Here is a 22884-nt window from a genome sequence, read left to right on the forward strand (position 1 = left end):
TCCAGAGGACTTGTATGGTATTTTTTTTTTATTGCAAAAGAACTTTTATTTACAAGGCAGCACAGATGGACTTTTGTCAGACTATGAAACCAATATGGTGTTCCTAATACAGTAATATAGCCCCATTCAAGAATACAGTAATAAACATATGTTGTCTTTTCCCAAGATCAGATCAAACCATTAAGGCTGCATAACAAAAAAAGAGCAATCTAAATTATTTGGAAGACAAATCCATAAAAGTCAATAACCACATCAACACATACCCTGAAGCTTTTGTCTGGTTAGTCTTATCTGATCTTGAGCCTCTAGACACTGAAGAAATGCCTCAATCGTGTGTCTCAAAAAAGTTTGTATACAACTTATTTCCACAGTGAAATTTAGTTTCATATACAAAATTGTCACAAATCTGAATACGTTTACTCAGGTAACTGAAGTCCCACTTAATTTGTGCCAATATACAACAAATCAAAAATTTACTCACACATGATCATGTGTTCCAAGTAGTCACAATTACTCATAAATTATACAAACCAGCCCTTAAGTACACCTCTGTAGGATCCTTAGAAAAGTTTTGTGTGGCTCCATTATTTCTAATATTGTGTTCTTTTCCTTTGCTGAATGAAGGTAAATTAAATTCTTGTCAGAAATGAAAGTACACACTTAAAATATGTATCTTCCTACACTCCTTTTAGTGTTTTTTTAAATCCCTTTACCAGCACATGACAACCAAAAAGAAACACACATTTTTTTGAAACAATGTTAAAATTCTGAGTTTACAAAACCTTTTTACTAAAGATATAAAGTGTCACAGCATATGAACAAACACTTCTGCAATCTACAGTTGTGTTTAATCTAATCACCAAATGCAGCAACAGAAAGTGTCAAAGACAAGTGGGAACTGAAATCTGAACCTGTAGGTATTTGTCCTTTATTTTTTCAAATCCAGACACAATCCTACTATTCAGTAAACATTAAATTGAACAACCTGTGCAAACACTCCTCCAGTTTGTTGAGGCATGCACAATTCACTTAAAGATACTTTAACTTCTTAACTTCTTTGTCAATAGCAACATATAAGACAAATGTAATAATTCAACTGTGGACACAGTGTGCTGCTGACAACTTCAGAACTAGATGCAAATATTCAGTAAAATTCACTGACATTTAATAAAAAAAAAAAAAAAAAAAAAACTGGATCCCATCAAAAGGGACAATGCATAACTTCCTTCAACTGCACAAGTACAGCTGAAACGTTGCGGTTTCATCGTGCAACATAAAACTGGTGCCTACTACAGACACAGACACACGGACACATTTTCTGAATGTGCAAACAGATGAGTTGATATCATCTGCCAGGTTTAATAGCAGTAATTGAATCATTGGGGCTCTATTTCAAATTTGCAGCTGCACTTCAGAGTCCCCCTCCCTGCTGGTTTTCACAGGAGTTCACCGTTACAAAAGGTATGTACTGAATGAGCTCATATGTCCACGTCGTCTGAGTCAGAGGCGCTGGATGACTGTGACTCCTCCTGGGACTCTCCCCACACAAACCTATAGTTGTTCTCCAAGTCCTGCTGCCTCTTTTGTTCTTTGTAAACCTCTTCTGTGCCTCCAGTCTATAAGATAGGGAGAAAATGATGTGTTTAAAGGCAACCAAACCTTTCTGATCAAATGTTTATTTAACTTGCGGGCAATTTAAAAAAAAAAATAAATAAATAAAAGTACATCATCCTCATGCTGATATGCTGAATGTCAATGACAAAACACACAGGTTATAATCTAGTTAATGTTTTCTAGACAGTGTGGCAAAGGTCGACAGGAAAAATAGAAGTGTACTTGTGGGTGGTAAGTTGGTTTCAGTGAGGTGGGAATGCCACCCAGATCCAGTACATGACACCCAAAACAATCACACTAATTGAAAAGGCTTCATGCGCTGTGTTAAAATAGCACCTCTGCTCCCTTTCCTTGCAGGGTCATGTTTTAGCTCCTAAAAAGTGTATTCATTTTTTTTTTTTAATGTTAGAGGAGGGTGTTTAGGCAAGGTGGCTCAACTTAACAATAAAATGCTACACAAAACCATGTGGGACTCTCCCAGCAAACCTTCAACCCATTGGTCATTACTTTCCCCCCATATTACTTTTACTTTTCTAAAGCACAGCAGTTGTTTTTCATGAATTGTTTTTGATGAGAGGCTAGCTCAGTGTCAAAAAAAGACTTTTCATGCAATGTGAAATCTTATATGAAGCAACTTTTTGTTTTGGGAACAAATTATGAATGTTAAAATACTTATATATATTATATTATATTTAATTTAATATTATATTTTTTGTACACTTTTAAAGTCATTTGTGTTTGACAACCTAAAATTTACCAGAAACCATACAATTTCCCCCTTAAAGCAATAGTTTGACATTTTGGGAAATAGAATTAAATGCGTTTCCCAAAATATATTCCTCCTTAATTAGATGAGGGGATCGTTACCACTCTCTTATTTGTTGTTAAATATGAAGCTACGGCCAGCAGCCAAGCTAACCGGCTGCAGCTTCATATTTAACAGGCAAACATGAGAGTGGTGTCTGCCAGAGAGCAAATAAAATTACAAACAACTCAACTGACAACTTAAATCTGTCAATTTACCATAGTGTTTCATGACTATAGGCTAGTGGTTTGACATCTAATCAAGCGGTAGTTTTGCTGAACAATAACTTGTTATGCAGGTAGACAAATATGCAAAAACAATAGCTGTCTCTGTGCAATCTCACATCTGCTGGCAAACACAGTATAACAGTATAACTCACACCCATAGGGATCCAAATTAACCCAATAAAAAGTTAATATCACTAAATTACCAGGAGATTTATGAGGAGCTCCCTGAAGGACTTTGTATCTTCTTCAGTCAGCCACTGATCACCTGCCTCCTCTGCATTTTTTCGCGTCAAGATCTTCACCTCAATTTTACCTGCAAAAGAAAAACGGGACAAGGCAGGCTTTGCCAGTTAAACACAGATTTAAGTCAATTCAGATGTATTAAAACAATAAATAATCATAATGAAGAATGGTACAAACACAACTGTGGATGAAAAACAAAAGACACACATGGCACACCTTTGGTTTCCCTTTGCCTTTAAAATAAGCTTCAGCTAACTGCTGTCAGAGATATATTTTGCTACCCTGATCTTTCATTTTGCAATTCTGTTTTTAAAAATAAAATAAAAAACTAATTTAATGGGTCCCCAAAAACGTTTTTTTTGATCTTCGGTGAAAGCATACGTGTTTAATTGCTGGCAGCATGAAAAATGAAGGATACCCTTCGTACTATTAGCATGACGTTGATGAAGTGTCTTTTGAACAGCTAAACCTTGGAAAAACCTAAATTGGACAGTTTTATGCTTTTTGACAAAGATGAGAGGAGAACTACTATATGCTCAAGATAACGGAAGAGAGAAAAGGCCGGGAGTGTTTCGGGCACTCCCCCCTCATACCTTCTGCCTTCAGTCCTGCTTTCTCTAGCTGTTCTTTAACCACGTCCTTTATGTGCTGCCACTGGGGGTCTCCTTCGCCCATCTCCTGAACTTTGACCTCCCCATCAGGGCTGCTGCCCGTCTTATACTTAGTAATTTTGATCTTAACATGGTCGTCAGTCGCTTGGTCTGGGGTGACGAGACAAAAGAGGGACAAACAACACAGTTCACCTCAAAAAACCCATCAGCACCAGGATAGAGGAGGTGAGAGCCAAGAATGTGTATTTCAGTCTTTTAAGCATTACATTTCTGCGTTGTCATAGATTTATAAAACTGTGATTAATTTCAATTTGGATTTGATTACTGAAAATCACCCACAGATACATCAATGGCAGCAGAGGAAAACCACTAACTAACCAAAAATAATTGAAAATATCAATCTGATAACACAAATTCTCTGTGAATCAAACTAACTCCATGTCTATTCTGGGATGAAAGCGGTAATGACAAACTATTGCACATATGAATGAATGAAATATGAGCATGATGGAGGGAGACACAGAGTGTACAGACATGAGCAGGCTGCCTGGTTACCTGGCTGCTTGGGAGCCAGGCTGGGGCTCCCCCTGGTGGGGTCACTGGCTCTTTGAACTCCTGCTGTTTGCTGCTCTGGGTCCTGGACGTCTTTCTCCTCCAAATGATCAAGGAGCTTGTCCAGCGTTGTCTCCAGTGTCTGTGTTGCTTGAGTGCGATCAAACTCCCCTTTCAGACCTTCTGTCTCCAATTCCTGCTGGGCCTACAACACAAGAGAGAAGCCAATCCCATCAAAAGATTGTTAGATTATTTCATTGTGTCAGATCTGCCTCATAACTTTTTAATATGTATATGATCTCATTACATCAATCTTCGTGTTGAAATAACATATCGTCTCTAGTCTGAAACCTCATTTATGATGTTGTCAAACTCTTTCTGCATTTCCTCCTTTATGTCGTCAATCTTATCAGAGGGCACTGAGAGGTCGGCCATCTCATCCTCAAACTCCTGTAGCAGGCGCTCATCTTCATCTTCCTCGCCGAGCTTCTCCGTTACCCTGTCGTCTGCCGGTTTCTCTCCTTGACTTTTGGCTTGGTTTTGTGCTTTCTAAAAAAATGCAGCATTGAATACTCATACACTGCACAGAAAATATAATAAGAAATATACTCCAACAGGTGTACAAACAAGTATCAAAGTAATATTGGAGAGTACTGACCTTCCTGTTACTCTCTTTGAGATGTTGGACAAATTTCATCAGGTCTGCTGGGTCAGTGATGATTTTAAAGTTGAATTTTTCAACTGAAAGACATTAATGTGAAGAGAGAAAAGTCCAACGCTGAACAGCAACACACAAAAGAAATGTTTAACAAAATTCTCCATCATTCAGTTTGCAAATCAGACTACACAAAATAACTGCACAGAAATGAAATACTCTGCTGTTTTATTAATCTTGTTCGAGGCGCTCTAAAGCAGCAGGACAATAAATCAACTGTGCTGTAAAACAGTGACCAGAATGATCAGAAATGGCACTGGTCTTCCTTGTCTGCGTGTGTATGTGTGTGTGTGTGTGTGTGTGTGTGTGTGTGTGTGTGTGTGTGTGTGTGTGTGTGTGTGTGTGTGTGTGTGTGTGTGTGTGTGTGTGTGTGTGTGTGTGTGTAGGGGGAAATTGCCAATACCTTCGTCACCATCATCTATGGCTTCATTGTCTGTAAGTGAGTTATAGCCACCATCTGCTTCCTGTGTGTAGAAAACAAAATCTGGTTAGAATGTGAAGTGGGGAGGGAATATATCAGGTTACACCCTCTAGTGGCTGGGATCTGGTTGGAGAAAAAACACCTCTACATTTAAAAAAAATATACAGTATTATCAGTTAACCACACGTTTGGTGAATATACACAACAATGAAGTATAAAGATAAATGTATCAACTTTCTGTTTTTTTAAAGCTTCCCCAGTTTTGATATTGTGGACATGACATCAGTAGCCCAGCCTTTCATTTACCAGAGAAGCATCATTCATTTAAAAGGAAAAAATTGATTCTAAGATGTATTTCTATACCTGATTCTCCTGTTGAGAAGCAGTTGTTTTTGAACTCCTTGGCTTTGTAACTCCCTCCCAGAAGTCAGAATCTTCTGCCTCCTCTGACCCGGCACCCTCAAATACTTCAGCAGTATCTGTTTAAAAATAAAGACACACACAAGTTTACATCTGGCAGGATGAGAAATTAAAAAAAAAACTGTGAGTATTTTTATTTATTTGACTTTACGAATTACTACAATAATTTGAAGGTCATTTGCCTTTTAAAGTGCCCATATTATGAAAAAATCAGTTTTTCTGGGATTTGGGGTGTTCTGTTGTGTCTCTGGTGCTTCCACACACATACAAACTTTGAAAAAAAACCATCCATGCAGTTTAGAGTGAGATACGGTTTCTGAATGTGTCCTGACTTCAGTCTCTGGGTGAGCTGTTCAAAATCGGCACGGCTTGTGACGTCACAAGCCGAAACGAGCAGGCTAACCGCAACATTAGCTCGTAGCGTTAGCATGCTAACGCTAATGCTAACGCTAGCATGCTACCTCGTTCTCAATAGCAAAGCACTGCTACAACACACACAAGTTCACCATTATCTACAAAAGAACTACTTACATGTGCGCCCTCATTTAGAAGTCTCCCAGCTAATCCTGCCTTGTAACTGACCGAAGTTGTAGAAAGAGCCTTTCTTTTACTGTCTATGGAGCTAGCTAGCTGACATGATCTACATCTGAGCTACTGAGCATGTGCAGTGCAATCAGAGATAGTACAGAAGAAGAAGAAGAACAGAGGTCTCACTCTGTAGCTAAAACAGAGACCAGCTGAAAAGAGGATCTACAGCAGTGAGAGAGAGTGGTGCAGTACAACAAAAATATGGTGTTTTTTGAAAATTAAACCATGTAAACCTATTCTGGTACAACCTTAAAATACAATTATGAACCTGAAAATGAGCATAATATGGCTGCTTTAAGTATAAAAAAAAAAAAATGCACCTTTTGTGTCTGACTGGTTCGGGTCATCACTGGGTGCAGGTGATGTCTCTTCTGCTGTTACTTCCACTGCTCCATCTGTCCCTTCATTACCAGCCAACATCTCATCAAGACTCCTCAGCTCCTCTGAGATCTGCTCTACTTTACGCTTTGTATCCGCTAGGAACAAAGGAAAGGAAGGAGGGAGGGAGGGAGGGAAAGAAAGAACAATCATGTCACACATTTCTTACTTTCTTACTTCTTGAAATTAGACAATGAAAGGTTTCATATATCAAACGCCTATTCAACAACAAATGTCAAAAAGTTGTACATTTTACTGCCTATATTTTTCTATCTGATGTCACCATTACACTTTAAAATACTTCTTTCCAATATTATGTCCTGCTCCAGTTCTGCTTCAACAGGACATAACATTAAAGTAACAAGCAAGACTCTCTCCATATGTTGCGTCACAGTAACCTTCATTTTTGTCAACTCACAGACTTGAGCCTTGACGTAATCCATGTACTGTTGGGCACTTAGTGCTGGCTGGCACACAATACCCTGGGGCTTGGCAGTGGATGGTGGCCGCAGGAATGGATGCTGGCAGGTGCGACTGGTGTGAATTGTCAGCACATAGCGGCACGACTGAGGCTCATCCACTCGGACGATGTAGTCACCGGAGCCTTCTTCACACACAAACTGGAAAAAATAAGAGTAAAATTAGTTAGGTGTGTTTAGGGACCGTTCGGTATTTATGGAATGGACCACCGGAGGAAAATAGGGGAGGGTCATGTCTTTTTATTCTTTGTTGAGGGGAGGGTCACCCAACATTTTTTAGTCGGGGGGGGGGTATTCATGAAAACAGCAAAGTTTGTGGCTTGTTTGGTGCATATTTTTCATGTAGCTCTCAGTCTCGGCCCTCCTTCGCTACCAGATGGGTTTGACCCATGGGTTTGCTGGTGGGCAGAGGGAGCACTGCTCCCCTGGTGGCTGAAATGGGTAATTGCATTGTTTAAAAGATTTGTGGAATAATTACATCTGGCATGACCAGATATTTTATAAATATCTTAAATAACACAAAACAACTAAATGATGGTAGGTAATACATCAGATTTCATATACTGCTTTGGTAAAAAAAATATTACCTGGCTGACAATGGGAGCAGCAGGACGCAAAAAACAAAAATTACTGTTGCACTATCTCTGGACATCTTGCCATGCCAACGTTGCAATAAAAGGTTTCCTAAATGCCATGTATATAAATGTGATGTCAGCTTACTAATTGATTGCGGGTTTTGTGTAGATTTGGACTTTTATTCGTTTATTCCACTTTGTTTAAACGACGAAGTGGAGAGGCCTCGTTCACCTGTTTGGAGCTGGCTGGTGAATGTAACGCTCGTTTAGGCCTTGCTGGATACACCGTGACTCTGTTTATGGATCTACTGATCGCTGTGGATTACTTTTTTTTCCGTGTCATTGGATTACGTCAAAATACGGATCTTTTTTCTCAACGTGTCTTAACGTTTTATGGTGTGACTGCGCTTCGTTTCTGCGTTTGGAGAGGCATCTCAACAGACTGTAGGTCGAACACTGATTCTTCACCGTTAGATTTTAGTTGAATTTAAGTGTCGGGGAATTCCGCCACCGTCTGTCTGTTGCGTTCCAAGACAGCCGTGCTGCGATTGGATTTCATAAGGGCGAATTGTTAAATTGTTACAATGTAATTTAAAATCTGCTTTAAAAATAGACATATATGTTTTGGAATATAATGTTCAGCTTTGGCAGCTTTACCTATGTGCTAAAATATACAATGACTGAGGAAGCCTAGTGACGAGTCCATAGCAACCAGTGTTGAATTTGTTATTTCCCAGTGTCCTTTGCTGAATGGTCTCAATGTTTTATTGTTTTATTTCATATGAATACTAGTTTACTAGAGGAGTAACTTAGTATTTGAAGTAATGCAGTAATGCATGAAGTGTGCATTTAGTTTCCATGCTTATTGTGTTTCCACAACAATGTTAGTGAGTAAATCTACTGAAAAGTCCCTCACTAAACTGATCCGGGTTGTGCGAGTCACTTGAGTCAGTATTGTATGCTACATCCAAGGTGAGCTTTTGATTTGGATAAAATGCCATGTTTTCATTTAGAATCTTTTAATTTTATTTGGAAAACGTTATATCCATGAATGTAAATGGTCTGAAAGAAAACCGAATATTCATTTAAAAATGACATGAAATTATATTTTGAAACTTTAATAGGACTGACAAATAAGAAAGCCATCCAGACTCTGAACATTCACAATGACTTACAACCTCTTCAATGTAAATTCCATGCACCCCTTTTTCATGTATGTATGTATGCATTTAATGTTTTCAATGTGTATGTGTATCTGTACTTGAATAATAAAGTTTTTTGAAGACAAGGCGAGGTGAGCTTACGGACTGTCTGCTCGCCCTAATTGCATTTTAATATACTACATTTATACACCAAACCTACAGTAGGCCTAGCTAGGCTACGTGCAGAACAGTGTATGTTATTTCAGAAGTGAAAGAATGGCTTTTGTTGTTGATTTGCTTTACCCTGAGCTCGAGGAGAGACCTCACTCACTCGTCTGAATCAGATCCACTCATATAGCCAGCTGATTTGCGCAAGAACTCATGAATCACTGACAACTCATGAATCCCCGACAACTCACGAGCCCTCGTTGACTGGTGAGTTCTCGAGTGAATCCCATGGTCTGCGAGCTTCCGGCTCTGAGTCTGCGGGTCGGGACTGTCTCTCTGCTCACTCAGGCGCTTGAGTTGACTTGTGGAGTTGCTGTTGCCTACGAAATTGTAAGTTATAAAGCTTTTTGCAGCTAAGATGGCTAGCATAGTAGAAGCTAATGTTGCAAGAGTTTTGTGTGTGGCGCCGTTATCATTTTAGATTGAATTGTAGTAGGACTCAACTGAACCGGGTTAATGATACTAAAGACTCGCGATTCGTGAGTCAATTTAAAGACTTGGTTAGAGATCCAAGTGAATCACGACTCGAACAGGTCTATCGTGTATGTCATGGTTGTAAAAAAATCAAATGGCATCTTTACATCTTTGCTAAGCGCAAACTAGCACTTAGGGGGAGGGTCACACCTCTTTTTCAAATCATTTTGGAGGGTCATAGAAAAATCATTACTGGCGAGGGGAGGGTCAAGTCTTTTTAGCCTAAAGGTCCCAAAACTCCTCCGGTGGCCCCTTAAATAAATAACGAGCAGTCCCTTAGGAGGATCACTTGGTACAACATGCACATTTTCACTGACTTCATATCTGTTTGGAGTAGCAAAACAGTAATGAAAACGTAAACAAAACAGAACAAAAACCCACAAAACCACACGGGTAGCATGGTATAGAAATATATCAAGGAACTGAATGTCTCACCCGGACTTCAGTCTCTCTGGGATTTCCATTTAGGTCACACTTTGAGCCATTTACATAGGTCTGACTGTGGTAGCGCTTTAGCCTGTGCTGTTTGGAGGCCTAGGGAAATAAACAGAAATATGTTTTAAGTAAACTCATAATATACTTGGAGGTTCAGTGCATCATCAAAATGTGAAATGTGATGCTTCTGATGTTTGTGCACTTCTAATGATTCACATATAGTCATCATTACTGAAAGCTGCTAAATCACCAAACACTCTTTGAAGAGGAATGGGTTGCACTAGCATTTTGCAAATCCAACACTACAATCACAACACTGAGGCAACTTTACCTTTGCTGTTTCATTGCTCCAATCAAATTCAGATTCATAATAACCTAGGAAGAGAATGTCTCCTTTGATTTCTGTGTCTGAGGGGAGAAGAACAACAGCTGTCAAAGTGATTCTCATGAAAAACAGATTAAAAGCACAGATGTAAGTTCTTACCTTCAAGGTGGTACTGTCTGATATGCTGACCGTGGCAGAACTCATATGTCCACCAGTCCTTCGTCTGCAGGAAACACAGACAGCAAACTGTTAAATATACAGCAATCGACGGACACATTTTTCTTTTCATTTAGGCTACTTGCACGATGTCATCAACAATATCATTGATCATCCTATTAGAATTCCACACACTCAAACAACTTGTACACATATTACGTTTTTTTAAAAGGTTAGGGCCAGACACCTTACAACAGACTCCCCTACTCAATGACTACGTTTACATGAAAATAATATTCAGGTTTTTGCCCTTATTCCGAAAAAAGACAATATTCTGACTAAGCTATTTACATGGCCAATGAAAGTGAATATTCCACTAATATTCCCGTTTACATGTAACCATGCAAAATACGTTTTTTTCAAAGTTTACTAGCGGTGGCGGACTTGTTGGACCGTGCGAACACAGCCTCCCTCTTTCATTCCTTCAACCAGCTTCTTGAAAAGGTTGGCGTAGTAATGTGTGCTCATATCAAAAAACCTGTTGATATCCAAGTCTTTGATAATCTTTAAAAGTAGCTGTGTTTGTCCTTCTTATCGGGTCTGCAGCCTTGCAAACTTGGGTGGTTGGTTTGTGTACAGCAACCATAGCAACGCACAGAGCTGACCATAAGCCAGAGGTACAAACCTTGATTAAGACGCATATTCCAAATGCGCTGTATACATGTCCAAAGAATGCCTCTAAAACCCAAATAATACCAGAATATCACACGTCTTAATCAGAAAGTGCTATATTCGGAATAAGGCCTTATTCTGAATATCCAACCGGTATATACTGAATCAAATTCGGAATGTTGTCATATTCTGAATAATAGTGGAATATTGGTGTGCATGTAAACGTACTCATTGTCTTGTTATCTAAGTCCACTTTGGTTGATGATCTTTGATTGAAAATTGATATGTCAGGATGCAGGAAGAGTATTAGGTTAGTATTAGTCTATATTCTCGACGTTCCACTTCCGGAATTGCTCCGATGCCGCAGGAAATTCCGCCGGATGGATGTCTTTTTGCCGATGTCCGTTTCCTTCTGCTTTCTTTATGTTGGAATTTTCAACTCTGGTGGATTTATGAGGACTATGGTTAACTGCTCCTCAGATCTCTGCAGGGTAAATTGAGACAGATCTGTCCAATCAGAGTTTTTTGTTGCACGACTAAAACAACTTTTGAATGTACACATTCCACCGAAACAAGTTCCTTCACGAGGCTATTTTGCAGCGGCTCCGTGCGGAGCTTAGCGCCGCCCATGACGATTGTGATTGGTTTAAAGAAATGCCAATAAACCAGAGCACGTTTTTCTCCCATCCTGGAATGCTGTGTGGACTAGCCAGACCCTCCTCCGCAGCGCTGTGGAGGAAGGTCTGGCATAGCGAGACTAGGTTAGTTTGTGTGTGTCAAAAGGGAAAAATCAAGTTGCATGTTAAAACACACTTACAAAATACTAACAAAAGGCTCAAAACACACTTGCAATGTCAATTAAAATAACAAATAATGAAAGCCTGGATAACAATAATTAAATTACAGCTGTTGAGAAAAATGAAATCAGAGATCAAATTAAGCTTCTGGTGGAGTCTGATAAGGTAATAAATGAGACATAAAAAAAAAATACAATTGCATTTTTTGAACTACTCAAAAATGCCATCTACACGCATTTTTTTCAATTTCACCTGGAATATGCTAGACAGCTAGCCTGACATGGTCATACTCAGATTCTAGTCAGAATGTGAGTCTGAAACAACCGAACCAGGAAAGAGAATGTCTCTGCACTCATTGGATAGACCTACAACCAATCAGAGCAACGGAACTCAACTCAACTGTCAACAGAACTCAACACCGTGTATCGTCTCCATAGCAACCACTCTTTGCACAATGCATTCGTTCTAACTCCCGACTTTTAGACTTTTTTGAAGCTGGATATATCATTTGTTTCGTCTAAATATGAATGTGGATAACGTTAGTCATAGTGACATGCTTGCTACAGTTGCATTTCTAGAGATGAATTGGCGAAAGCACGTTTTATTTCTCTGATTCACGGCTTTGTTCTAACGCCGCTGGGCGCTCCCTCTCTTCAGTCTCTCTCTAGCTCGCTCCACCATATAATGTTACCGTGCTTTCGGGCCGTTGTTGAGGCTCCGCTCCGTCTAAAACACTGCCATTTCGTAAAGCTGTTTGTAACGTAGAAATTTTGAGAGAAAAGTCCCGCACACTGACCATTACGCAAGCAATAATTTATTTAGAAAAATACGTTTCGGTCTCAGACCTTCATCAGGTAAATAAGGTATTTACCTGATTTACCTGATGAAGGTCTGAGACCGAAACGTTATTTTTTCTAAATAAATTATTGCTTGCGTAATGGTCAGTGTGCGGGACTTTTCTCTCAACTTTTTGATCTGCTATTTCTGATCACATCCTACGCACCTGCCCGACAAAAGAGGAGTGCAAAAAGTTTTCTTACGTTATAACGTAGAAATAAAATGGATTAATGATCATTTTATTCATATAGTTTATATCTGACTTTACCAGCTGACTTCTCTATTGGCCGTTGAAACAGGTGAAGCCTCTTACGTTCTAAAACCAGCCTCTGCCACTTGAACAGCTGAGTCGCAGCCACACCATCAGCTAGTTTGAGACAGGCCGGTTGAGGATTTTAAAATTAATGCGCTGTCGATATCTTCTATAACAGACGCGATGGTGGAATCTACACATCTCAATTCTCCCGCGGCAGCCACCTGTTGTAAACAAATTCAACCCAAGCGCTCTTTGGTGACGTGGTTGATTCTGTTACTGTTGATCATCTGTCCGACAATTTGATTGGTCCGAACAGATCTTGTTCGAGCATAATTGCTCCTCAACGGATCAAGTCCAGACCGAACTTCCCGACCTCAAATGTTGTGGGCGGGGCTAAGTTCGGCTGGCATCCAGGCTACTAGACAGCTATTTTTTAATATATCCATTTATTGTGTGTATGGACCTGAAAACCCCATCTGAATAGTATGGCATGTACAAATCATCTGTCTCTCTGTATTTATTGTGCTTTTTATGCACACTGCAAAGTTGACAGAAGTTGTAAAAATGTGTATTATATACAGTTTATCTGGTGTTGGCAGCCTATTTTAGTACAATTATGTTTTTTTGTTCATTAGGTAGTATATCGTTTTAATGTATTTAATGTGAGCTCTTATCTGCAGGTGGGGCTGTCATTTCTTTCTGTATACATACTCTGTTTTGAAGGTCAAAATATTGTCTTAAAACATTTTTGTGAATTAGCAATATTCAGTGAGCAGATTCAATTAAAAACAATCTGCCTTTTTATTTTGTATACTATTTTTTTCTTCACCTGTACCCAGTTGGGGATGACAAGTTGCCTTCTGCTTTCTTTGTGTTGTAATTTTAAACTCTGGTTGATTTGAGGACTATGGTTAATTGCTACTCAGATATATGCAGGGTAAATCGAGACAGCTAGCTATTGGACTATTTGTCCAATCTGAGTTTTCTTTTGAACGTACACGTTCCACCAAAACAAGTTCCGGCCGAGGCTGTTTTGCAGCGGCACCATGGCTCCGCACGATGCTTAGCACCGTCCAAGACGATTGTGATTGGTTTAAAGAAATGCCAATAAACAAGAGCACGTTTTTCTCCCATCCCGGAATGCTGTGTGGACAAGCCAGACCCTCCTCCTCCGCAACGCTGTGGAGGAAGGTCTGGCAATGCGAGACTACTTACAGCAGGGGTGTCAAATTCATTTTCACTAAGGGCCACACTGGAAAAAAAGAATCACACCAAGGGCCAGACATGTTTGAGTTTTTGACGTGCTTTTGTTACTGCATGTCAGTATAATATGTTTTTTACATTTTGGTAGCTTTTTTTTCTGCATTTCTGTCGTTTTTGTTGCTTTTTCAGACATTGTTGTACGTTTTTGTCGCATTTTTGTTGACATAAAGCCCTACAAAAGTAATCAAAAGAGTTTTAGCCATCATAGAATTTAGCAAATCAAGCAAACAATGATACATTTTTTTAAGAGTCTGCCATATTCTGGTTTGTCAGGTAATTGCAGTTTAAAAAACACCTGTGTTTTTGGTTTGGCGCACAACTAGGCGGGCCAAAATTTATAGTGAACCCAAATTGATATACGGGCCGGATCTAAATCTGCAAGGGGCCGGATTTGGCCCGCGGGCCTTGAGTTTGATACATGTGACAGCATTCACATCATCAAATATGGCTCAAGTAATTGGATTCCAATACTTTCTGGATATGATTTGTGCAGTCACACATACATTGTATTGACAGGTGTGGTCAGTGTGATACCGTTTGTATCAAAACATTACCTTGGATGGATAACAGTTTTAGTTTCTAAACAGCATAAACATTTGACCATTGGATCCCACAGATAAGCAGTTGAGAACTAACCTTCACTAAACACTGAGCATTGTGCATTGGACTGAGTAGGTCTGGGATGTCAGGCCCGGTGTACCCTTGTGAGTCAGGCTCAGAGGCAGGGTCCTGATGAAACCGGACGGCCTGGGCTGGAAGTCGACACTCATACAGCTGCTTGTACTTACTGGACACCATCATAACCTCCTCTGTCTTTGTCTAAAAGGAGAAAGACTGTCATGACAGCTGTAGCATCTTGACGTGTGACAATGCCATACATGACTAGTACAGTACTTGTCTATTAACTAGCTGGTTTTGCTACTGTCTTCGTGGTTAGTTATTTGCAATCTAAAGAAGTTGCAACTAGCTAGGTGGAAGCGAGGAAGCTGGGGTTGTGTTGTGACAGCTGTCAAGAATTGCTGCGTAGGTCACGTGGAAATCAGTTTAGCTTTGACGGTTCTTTCGTGTAATTTGCAAGCCAATTGTATGGTTACATTTTTAAATTAGATTTCTAAACTAGCTAACTGACAGAATACGTATTACTCGCGTTAGTAACATTAAAGGAAGATATTGCACGCTAGCTAACTGTAGCCTACTTTCTAGCTAGCAAGCTAACCGTTAGCTTCCCCCAAACACCTTCACTCACCTGGCCCAACATAACGGGATCTGGGAGAATTTGAATTCCATATTTCATCTCATTCAGCTCCTCTAAATTCAAGAAGGCTGGAATACAGAGGGGGCATATCAACAAGAAAGCGTACAATCTTTCTAGCCACCGTACTAAGGAAGCAGCCATGATTGACTCTCCTTGTCTGACAGCAACAAAACAGAACGCCTGACCTGGTAGCAGTTGATTGGTCCATGCGAGAAGCGCTGCTCTGTCATTGGCTAATTTTTGTGTCTATCAACGCTTTAACATTCTGGGTAAAGCTCCTCAGGCACAGAATGAATGGGCGGCGCCTTGTGACATTAAAAAAAGTAATCACTAAACGGCGCACAGGTCGGCTGTCAACGTTTGTCTTTCCTTAAAATAAACCGAAATAAACTCATACATTGGTCCAGAGCCATTGGGCATCGATAGGGCTGAATGAGGCGTATCACAAATTTGGCCAAATTACAATCATGCAGATTATTTTCTTATTTTTCACCACTACTATTTTCTAAGATTTATAAAGTCCACATTTTACGTAGTATATGTAAAGTATATGTATAAACGTATTCACCACTCACTGATACCCTGAAATATGAACTCTAACTGTGTGGTACTTGTGTCAAAATTGATTGAATTTGCATAATATAGCAGTATGGAAATGGAGGCAGAGTGTCAAAAAAATACAACCTCCCTTAAACATACCAGACTGTTAGGGGCCATCTGGGACATTATTCACAATGACCTCACACACACAAGTGAAATGCTCTCACAACTCTACTGAAATGCTTTCATATACACTACTGAAAAAGTATACTCTCACATACTGACATACTATACTGAAACCTCACACACACACAATTGAAACGCTCTCATAAACACTTCTGAAATGCTCTCACACGCAATACTGAAACACTCATAAACACTACTGAAACGCTCTGTAGGCCTATATAAGTATTTGAGAGCGTTTCAGTAGTGTTTATGAGTGTTTCAGTATTGCGTGTGAGAGCGTTTCAGTTGTGTTTTTTGGAATTCATAAGATAATGACTCATTGATTCATAAAAACAGCCTCTGTTTTATGCCAGTTTTTCTGAGATAATAACTCATGAGGTATAACTAATGAATTCAGGAAAACAGCAAAACAAACTTTATTTGTTCTCAAGTAAATAAGATATATAGATTGCAGGGAAAAACCTGAGCTTTTATGAAGAGAAAAGTGAATACAGATATGAGGAATCAGCAGGGAGAATGGGAAGACTGTAGTATCCTGACACTAAGCGTTATGTCCGACGTTACGTGTGTAAGCTTTACTTAGATAGTTAGCCTAAAACTGACATTTGGATATTTGACTTGAAACAAAATGCGTGCTGCAAACGTAACGTCGGACATAACGTTAGCTTAGTGTCAGGATCCCACATTCTTCCCATTCTCTGAGTCTGTATCCACTTTTGTTTTATAAAAGCTCAGTTTTTCGGGTCGGCACAGTCATGGGTTATTTACTCTGTTGATAGTGAATGTCACCACACAGCAGCATTTAAACATGTTTCTATTGTTTGCGAGCAGATGAAATCGAAGAGGAGGCACCTTCACGCAATACAAATCAAAGGAGAGCAGAGAGTTTTTTTTCCCTCCGGTGGCAACGGGCCTTAAATGCACTCTGTCTATATTGAAAGTGAAATCCCGTTTCATGTTTATGAGTGTTTCAGTTGTGTATATGAGAGTGTTTCAGTAGTGTTTATGAGAGTGTTTCAGTATTGCGTGTGAGAGCGTTTTAGTGTGTGAGGTAATTGTGAATAATGTCTCAGATGGCCCCTCATACCAGACGAGACATACACCAACCACTATAGGCCTATGCACAGACGCCCACACCCACCCATCTACTCTCTCTCTCTCTCTCTCTCTCTCTCTCTCACACACACACACACACACACACACACACACACACACACACACACACACACACACACACACACACACACATAGTGGCACTATCTTTGTGGGGACCTGTCATTGACATAATGCATTCCCTAGCCCCTTAGCCTAACCTTAACCATCACAACTAAATGCCTAACCTTAACCCTTACTTTAACCCTAACCATAACCTAATTCTAACCCTAATCCTAAAACCAAGTCTTAACCCTCAAACAGCCCTTTGAAGTTGTGGGGTCCAGCATTTTGGCCCCACAAAGCTGTCCGGACCCCACAAGTATACTGTATTCCCGGTTTTTGGAACCCACGAATATAGTTAAACAAGAACACACACACACACACACACACACACACACACACACACACACACACACACACATACACACAATGGCACATTGGTGAGTTATGTTTATAATATAAATAGGCCAATGTCTAGTTGATGGAATGTAATTGCAAAATAGCTGCATGAATTTTCTGAAACCATGTTATAGTTCATATGCAGTTCATGAAGTAGGGGAGAGCGGGGTATGTTGTCACACTTTTCACACTGTCTAACATTTACTGAGCACCATACATCACAATGGTATATATGTCATACCAAATTAAAGAAGGAGATATCTTATCTCATTATGGAGTTGTAGACTGTTGAATAGAGAATGTGCACTTGTGACAATTTGCCCCATCGGCGTTAAATTGTCACACTAGATTATCTAAAAATAAGAACACAACTACTTATTTGTGAATATTGATTTTAATTTTTAAATTCAAACCAGAACTGAAAATATAAACAATCATGCCCAGAGAATCTGGAAAAACAATACACATTTCAATCAAAACACATTAAGTGGCAAGACCACTTTACTTTGAACTTTAAACTCTAAGTCTTCTCTGGCTTGCACATAGATTCATGATAACTGCATGGAAGGCTGCAGATAACTTGCTTAACTTATCATGTTTAACCTCTGAACTAAACAGATGCCCTGTATTTGACTAATCAGACTCATCTTCAGAGTCACAATTATGGCACACATAAATTTGCTGGTCTAAGGTGCAAGCATCATGGGCCCATTTGTTGCATTTTACACATTTTACCCAGGTCTCTTTTGGACGACTGTTTGAAAATGGCTCCACAAAGACGAGGCAGAAGCACTCTTCATCATCTGATGATGACTTTTGTATAATTTTTCTTCTTTTAGCTGCCTTGTTCTTTGTAGGTCCAGATTTTGACTCACCCCCTTGCTTCCCTTTCTTTTGAAACAGCTTTTGCTAGATTGAGCCTTATTCTTTTCTTTTTCTAGTTGCTGCTTCACTGGCATGTCAGTAAGAATTGCTGATTTGCGTCGTTTTCTTCCTTTACTGGCTGGTCACATGTGACAACTTGCCCCAAAGTCACTGAGACAATTTGCCCCAAACTGACATGTGCTAATGTTGGCTTAAAGGAGAACTCCGGGCAATTTTTACGTTCATCTTGATCACTATACTTTTTTGAGTACTGTCTATAGCAAAAACCATGACCCAAATTGGTGCTAGCAACATGGAGCTTCTGTAGCTAATGCCCAGAGCTCCCGTTAGCTAAAACGGCAGTTATGGGGGCATAAGCTAAAGAGTGCCTTTGTGCCTCTTAACAGACTCAAAATGCTATTAAAATGACATGAACAGGGCCCTTACATGACAACAAGATACGTTTAGCAACTTAGCCATTGTTGAAATTCACATACCCTGTTAGCTGCTAGCTGCCGTCTGGGATGAGTGAGTGTGTTCAGCCAGGCTCCGGTAATAATCATCACGCTGCAGTCCCGTGTGTATTTGTAACATAAATATCCATTTAGTGTGCAATCCATCTGGCGTTGGTGAGTAGGAGTCTTGTCCGTGTCGATCGTTGTGGTTTCCTTAGCCGGACTAGCATGCCCGGCCGGCGTCCCTGCCTCTGCTTCCCCCCCGCCCTCCTGGCTTCACGCGGCCGACAACAATCCAAGCTAACAGGGTATGTGAATTTCAACAACGGCTAAGTTGCTAAATGCATCTTGTTGTCATGTAAGGGCCCTGTTCATGTTGCACAGACATTTTAATAGCATTTGAGTTTGTTAAGAGGCACAAAGGCACTCTTTAGCTTATGCCCCCATAACTGCCGTTTTAGCTAACGGAAGCTCTGGGCACCAGCTACAGAAGCTCCATGTTGCTAGCACCAATTCGGCTCGTGGTTTTTGCTATAGACAGTACTCAAAAAAGTATAGCGATCAAGATTAACGTAAAAATTGCCCGGAGTTCTCCTTTAATCTCAAGATTAGCTCAACATAGCACTTCAGCTAAAGTATCAAAAGACACGTTATTGTCTTGTCTATTTTGTGCAAAATATATTTTTTTAACAATCATACCTAACAACGTTGTATTGCATAAAATTTAAAGTGCAAATGTTTTACTTTTTAAGCAGAAAAATAAGAAAATTGTGCTAACCTCAGATTAGAGCGCCCTTGACCACATGTGAACAGGAAATTGACTATAGAAGAAGAAGTCACACAAAGTGGCTATTTGATTTTTGAGATAGAGCCTTTAGTGGTGAAGTTATGAACAGTGTGACAACACGTCCACAGCCTGCAGTGCTGCGATGTGCGGCCGCCTTATTTGTCTCCTGGCAGCTCAATTTTTCCACATCTAATTCCATTTGCAAGTCCACAGAGGAATACATCCATTAAGGTGGGCGACCTCCGTGCAGGCGGGAGGTAAAAAGGCTACATTGTGCGTCTTTGAACTGAGGTGAGCTCCCTGTTCTTATTTGTCAGGAATAATAATAGCCGTTATGTATATGTATTCTGCACGCCATTTTTATGGCATTTGTGATCAAATCAGCCGACGCTGAAATTGTAGTGCACTCATATACTAGTACTTTTGGTAAATGCCTTTAAACGGAGCAGATCGACTGTCTTAGCAAAGTTAGCGAGAAAGAAAACACGGGACTACTTCCGGTTATATATATATATATATATATATATATATATATATATATATATATATATATATATATATATATATATATATATATACAGTACACATAAAAATAAGATTATTGGATTATATTAAGAAATAAAAACATTTTACTGTATACATTTTTTGATTTTACAAAGTAATTGTCCCACATTTCTACCATAAAATGACTTAAAATCTGAAATTGTAGGTGCAATAAAACAACGTTGCTCCATAATTCCAGAAAATGACTGATATATTTGAATGAAGGGCATCACTGACTGCACCTATATTGAAAATGAAACATTTGTAATGTAAAATTCTGGAGATTTTTGGAAGTAAAGTCCCACATTTCTACAGCAAAATGACTTAAAATCTGAAACTGGAGGTGCTATACAAAGACTTTGCTCCATAATTCCAGACTATGACTAATATAGGCTATTTGAGTACAGGACATCTTTGACTACACCCTTACTGAAAATCAAACATTTTTACTGTATAATTGTGGAGATTTTTCAAAGTAAAATCCCATACCTCTACCGTTAAATGACTAAAAATATGAAACTGGAGGTCATATAAAAAGACTGCTCCATAACTCCAGACAATGACTAATATATTTGAGTACAGGACATCTTTCACTACATCCTTACTGAAAATCAAACATTTTACTCTGTATTTCTGAAACTTGAGTTTCTGTAAAAAGACATTGCTTGTGTAGTCTGAGCAAGTGCGTCAGAAGCAGGGGTGTGGGAAATAAAGAATGGCCGCCTCCCTCCCCTCTAGTCTAGGGTTAGGGTTCTTCTAGTTACCAGGGCCATTAGCTGAGTGTACAAAGTTGTGGAGCTTGGCATTGGCACTGTTGTTGTTATACCAGGTCTATATTGAAAATCTTTATTACGTGTAATGTTTAAATAACAGTGTTTATTCACCAGTGCCACCAACATGGTAGATTGGTGGTAGCACTTTTCACTCATAAACTGATCTTGTAATAGTACATTCCTTTCTTTGTAGTATCCCCACTCTTGATATTTACACTTACGAAGTCAACAGCACTTTATTTTAATCCATGTACCTTGGATACTTTATACCAAAGGAACACACTCCCTTTTTCACGTACACTGTATTTACAGCACTGTTAGCTAACATAGAGGACCACTATAGTGTAAAACAAAGACACAGCACATACTGTATGTTGCATTTTTTTTCTACACAAACAGCAATCCCAATCACTTGTCTTCGCAGCATCAAGCTGTGCTGTGTCCATCTGTAGGCACTGAGCATGAAACCACCGGCAACAGCTGTCACACTGAATCTGTAAAAGGTCAATATATAACCACTTTTAATTGAAAAGACAGAGCTTCATGCTGTCTAATATTGTTTAATATAATTGTTTTTCACAAATGCAGGACTTTAACAAGCTTTAACATAATTTAACCAAATGTTTCATTGCAGTTGTCATAGTCACAGTTTTAAAAAAAAAATTGATTGGTTGCTAATCTGCAAAATGAAAAGTTTTACTTAATATCAACCTGTCAGCTGCCAGAGGGCAGATGCCAGGAAATGAGCAAGGGAAAGTAGAGATAAAAGAACATAGAGACAGTAGCATGCTGCAGATAATTGCAAAAAGCAACTTTTCTTAGAGACTGTGATGAACACAGAAGGATAACTGTCATCCCAACATGCAAGTACTCTGGTGTAGTATATGCCGGTGTCTTTTTATAGCACCTCCAGTCTCATATTATTAGTCATTTCACGGTAGAGGTATTGGATTTTACTTTGAAAATATATTTATACAGTAAAATTGTGTGATTTTCAGTATGGGTGTAGTCAAAGATGTCCCGCACTCAAATATATCAGTCATTGCCTGGAATTATGGAGCAATGTCGTTTAATTGCACCTACAATTTCAGATTTGAAGTCATTTTATGGTAGAAATGTGGGACGATTACTTTGTAAAATCTCAAAATGTATACAGTAAAATGTTCGTTTTTATTTATTGTAAATATAATCCAATAATCTTTGTGTACTTTATGTGTACTTTATATATAAACTTTCTTAACACTTTATTTTGAAAACCGAAAGTAGTTCCATGTGTATCTTACCGCTAACTTTGCGTCGATCTGCGCCGTTTACTGTAACTGAATTTACCAAAAGTACTAGTATATGAGTGCACTACAATTTCAGCGTCGGCTGATTTGACCACGGAGATCTGAGTGTCGGCTGGCTCGACCGCAGTTGAATACAATAGATATTCGTTTTGGAGAAGATGTCTTTCTCGTGTAAGGAATGTAATCGAAAGAAACATCAAGCTTTGAGTGCATGATTCATTTTTTTCTGCAGTCTTATTCACGACAATGGTAGGCTATTGCCTAGGCCTGTCTGAAAGATCGTATTAGGCTATCTCCAGACATTTTTGTTCGCTTGACAGATTATTGCATTACTTTGGCATGTTTATTATGTTTAAAGATGCAGGGGAGTAAGGAAGAGTGTTGATGCAGAATAAAATTGCGGTGATTTAATATTCTGAATCTGA

The 22884-nt window shown here is 39.2% G+C and overlaps 2 protein-coding genes and 1 long non-coding RNA gene across 6 annotated transcripts in view; 1 reads left to right on the plus strand and 2 right to left on the minus strand.

The window, feature by feature from the left end:
* Positions 1-22884, minus strand: part of LOC118495258 — a 23704-nt gene continuing 820 nt past the window's right edge. Inside the window, exons 2-3 of the long non-coding RNA XR_004897598.1 lie at positions 21466-21470; positions 1-1191 (exon numbers count right to left, since the gene is read on the minus strand). This is a non-coding gene — a long non-coding RNA (uncharacterized LOC118495258). The remainder of the gene's footprint in view (positions 1192-21465; positions 21471-22884) is intronic.
* os9 (OS9 endoplasmic reticulum lectin) lies at positions 635-15648 on the minus strand. 2 transcript variants are annotated; one of them, XM_031287649.2, is made up of 15 exons: positions 15460-15647; positions 14850-15032; positions 10392-10455; positions 10239-10315; positions 9908-10006; positions 6993-7194; positions 6517-6672; positions 5552-5667; positions 5171-5231; positions 4711-4793; positions 4404-4601; positions 4056-4257; positions 3483-3650; positions 2850-2959; positions 635-1616 (listed from the first exon to the last, which is right to left on the minus strand). In XM_031287649.2, the coding sequence occupies exons 1-15, from the start codon at positions 15607-15609 to the stop codon at positions 1479-1481; spliced, it is 2007 nt and encodes a 668-aa protein (XP_031143509.1). In that variant the 5' UTR covers positions 15610-15647; the 3' UTR covers positions 635-1478. The 2 variants fall into 2 exon arrangements, with proteins under 2 accessions (XP_031143509.1, XP_031143510.1); XM_031287650.2 differs by lacking the exon at positions 3483-3650 and having other exon boundaries at positions 15460-15648.
* b4galnt1b (beta-1,4-N-acetyl-galactosaminyl transferase 1b) overlaps positions 19956-22884 on the plus strand; it is a 14049-nt gene continuing 11120 nt past the window's right edge. Inside the window, exon 1 of one of the 3 annotated variants that reach the window (XM_031287654.2) lies at positions 19956-20145. The gene's annotated coding sequence lies outside the window, so the exon portion shown is untranslated. Of the gene's footprint in view, positions 20146-22510; positions 22706-22884 lie in introns of those variants that run through there. The other 2 variants (XM_031287653.2, XM_036002094.1) reach the window with 2 other exon arrangements.

Source organism: Sander lucioperca, chromosome 6 (assembly GCF_008315115.2).
Source record: "Sander lucioperca isolate FBNREF2018 chromosome 6, SLUC_FBN_1.2, whole genome shotgun sequence".
In the NCBI taxonomy this organism is placed as follows: domain Eukaryota; kingdom Metazoa; phylum Chordata; class Actinopteri; order Perciformes; family Percidae; genus Sander; species Sander lucioperca.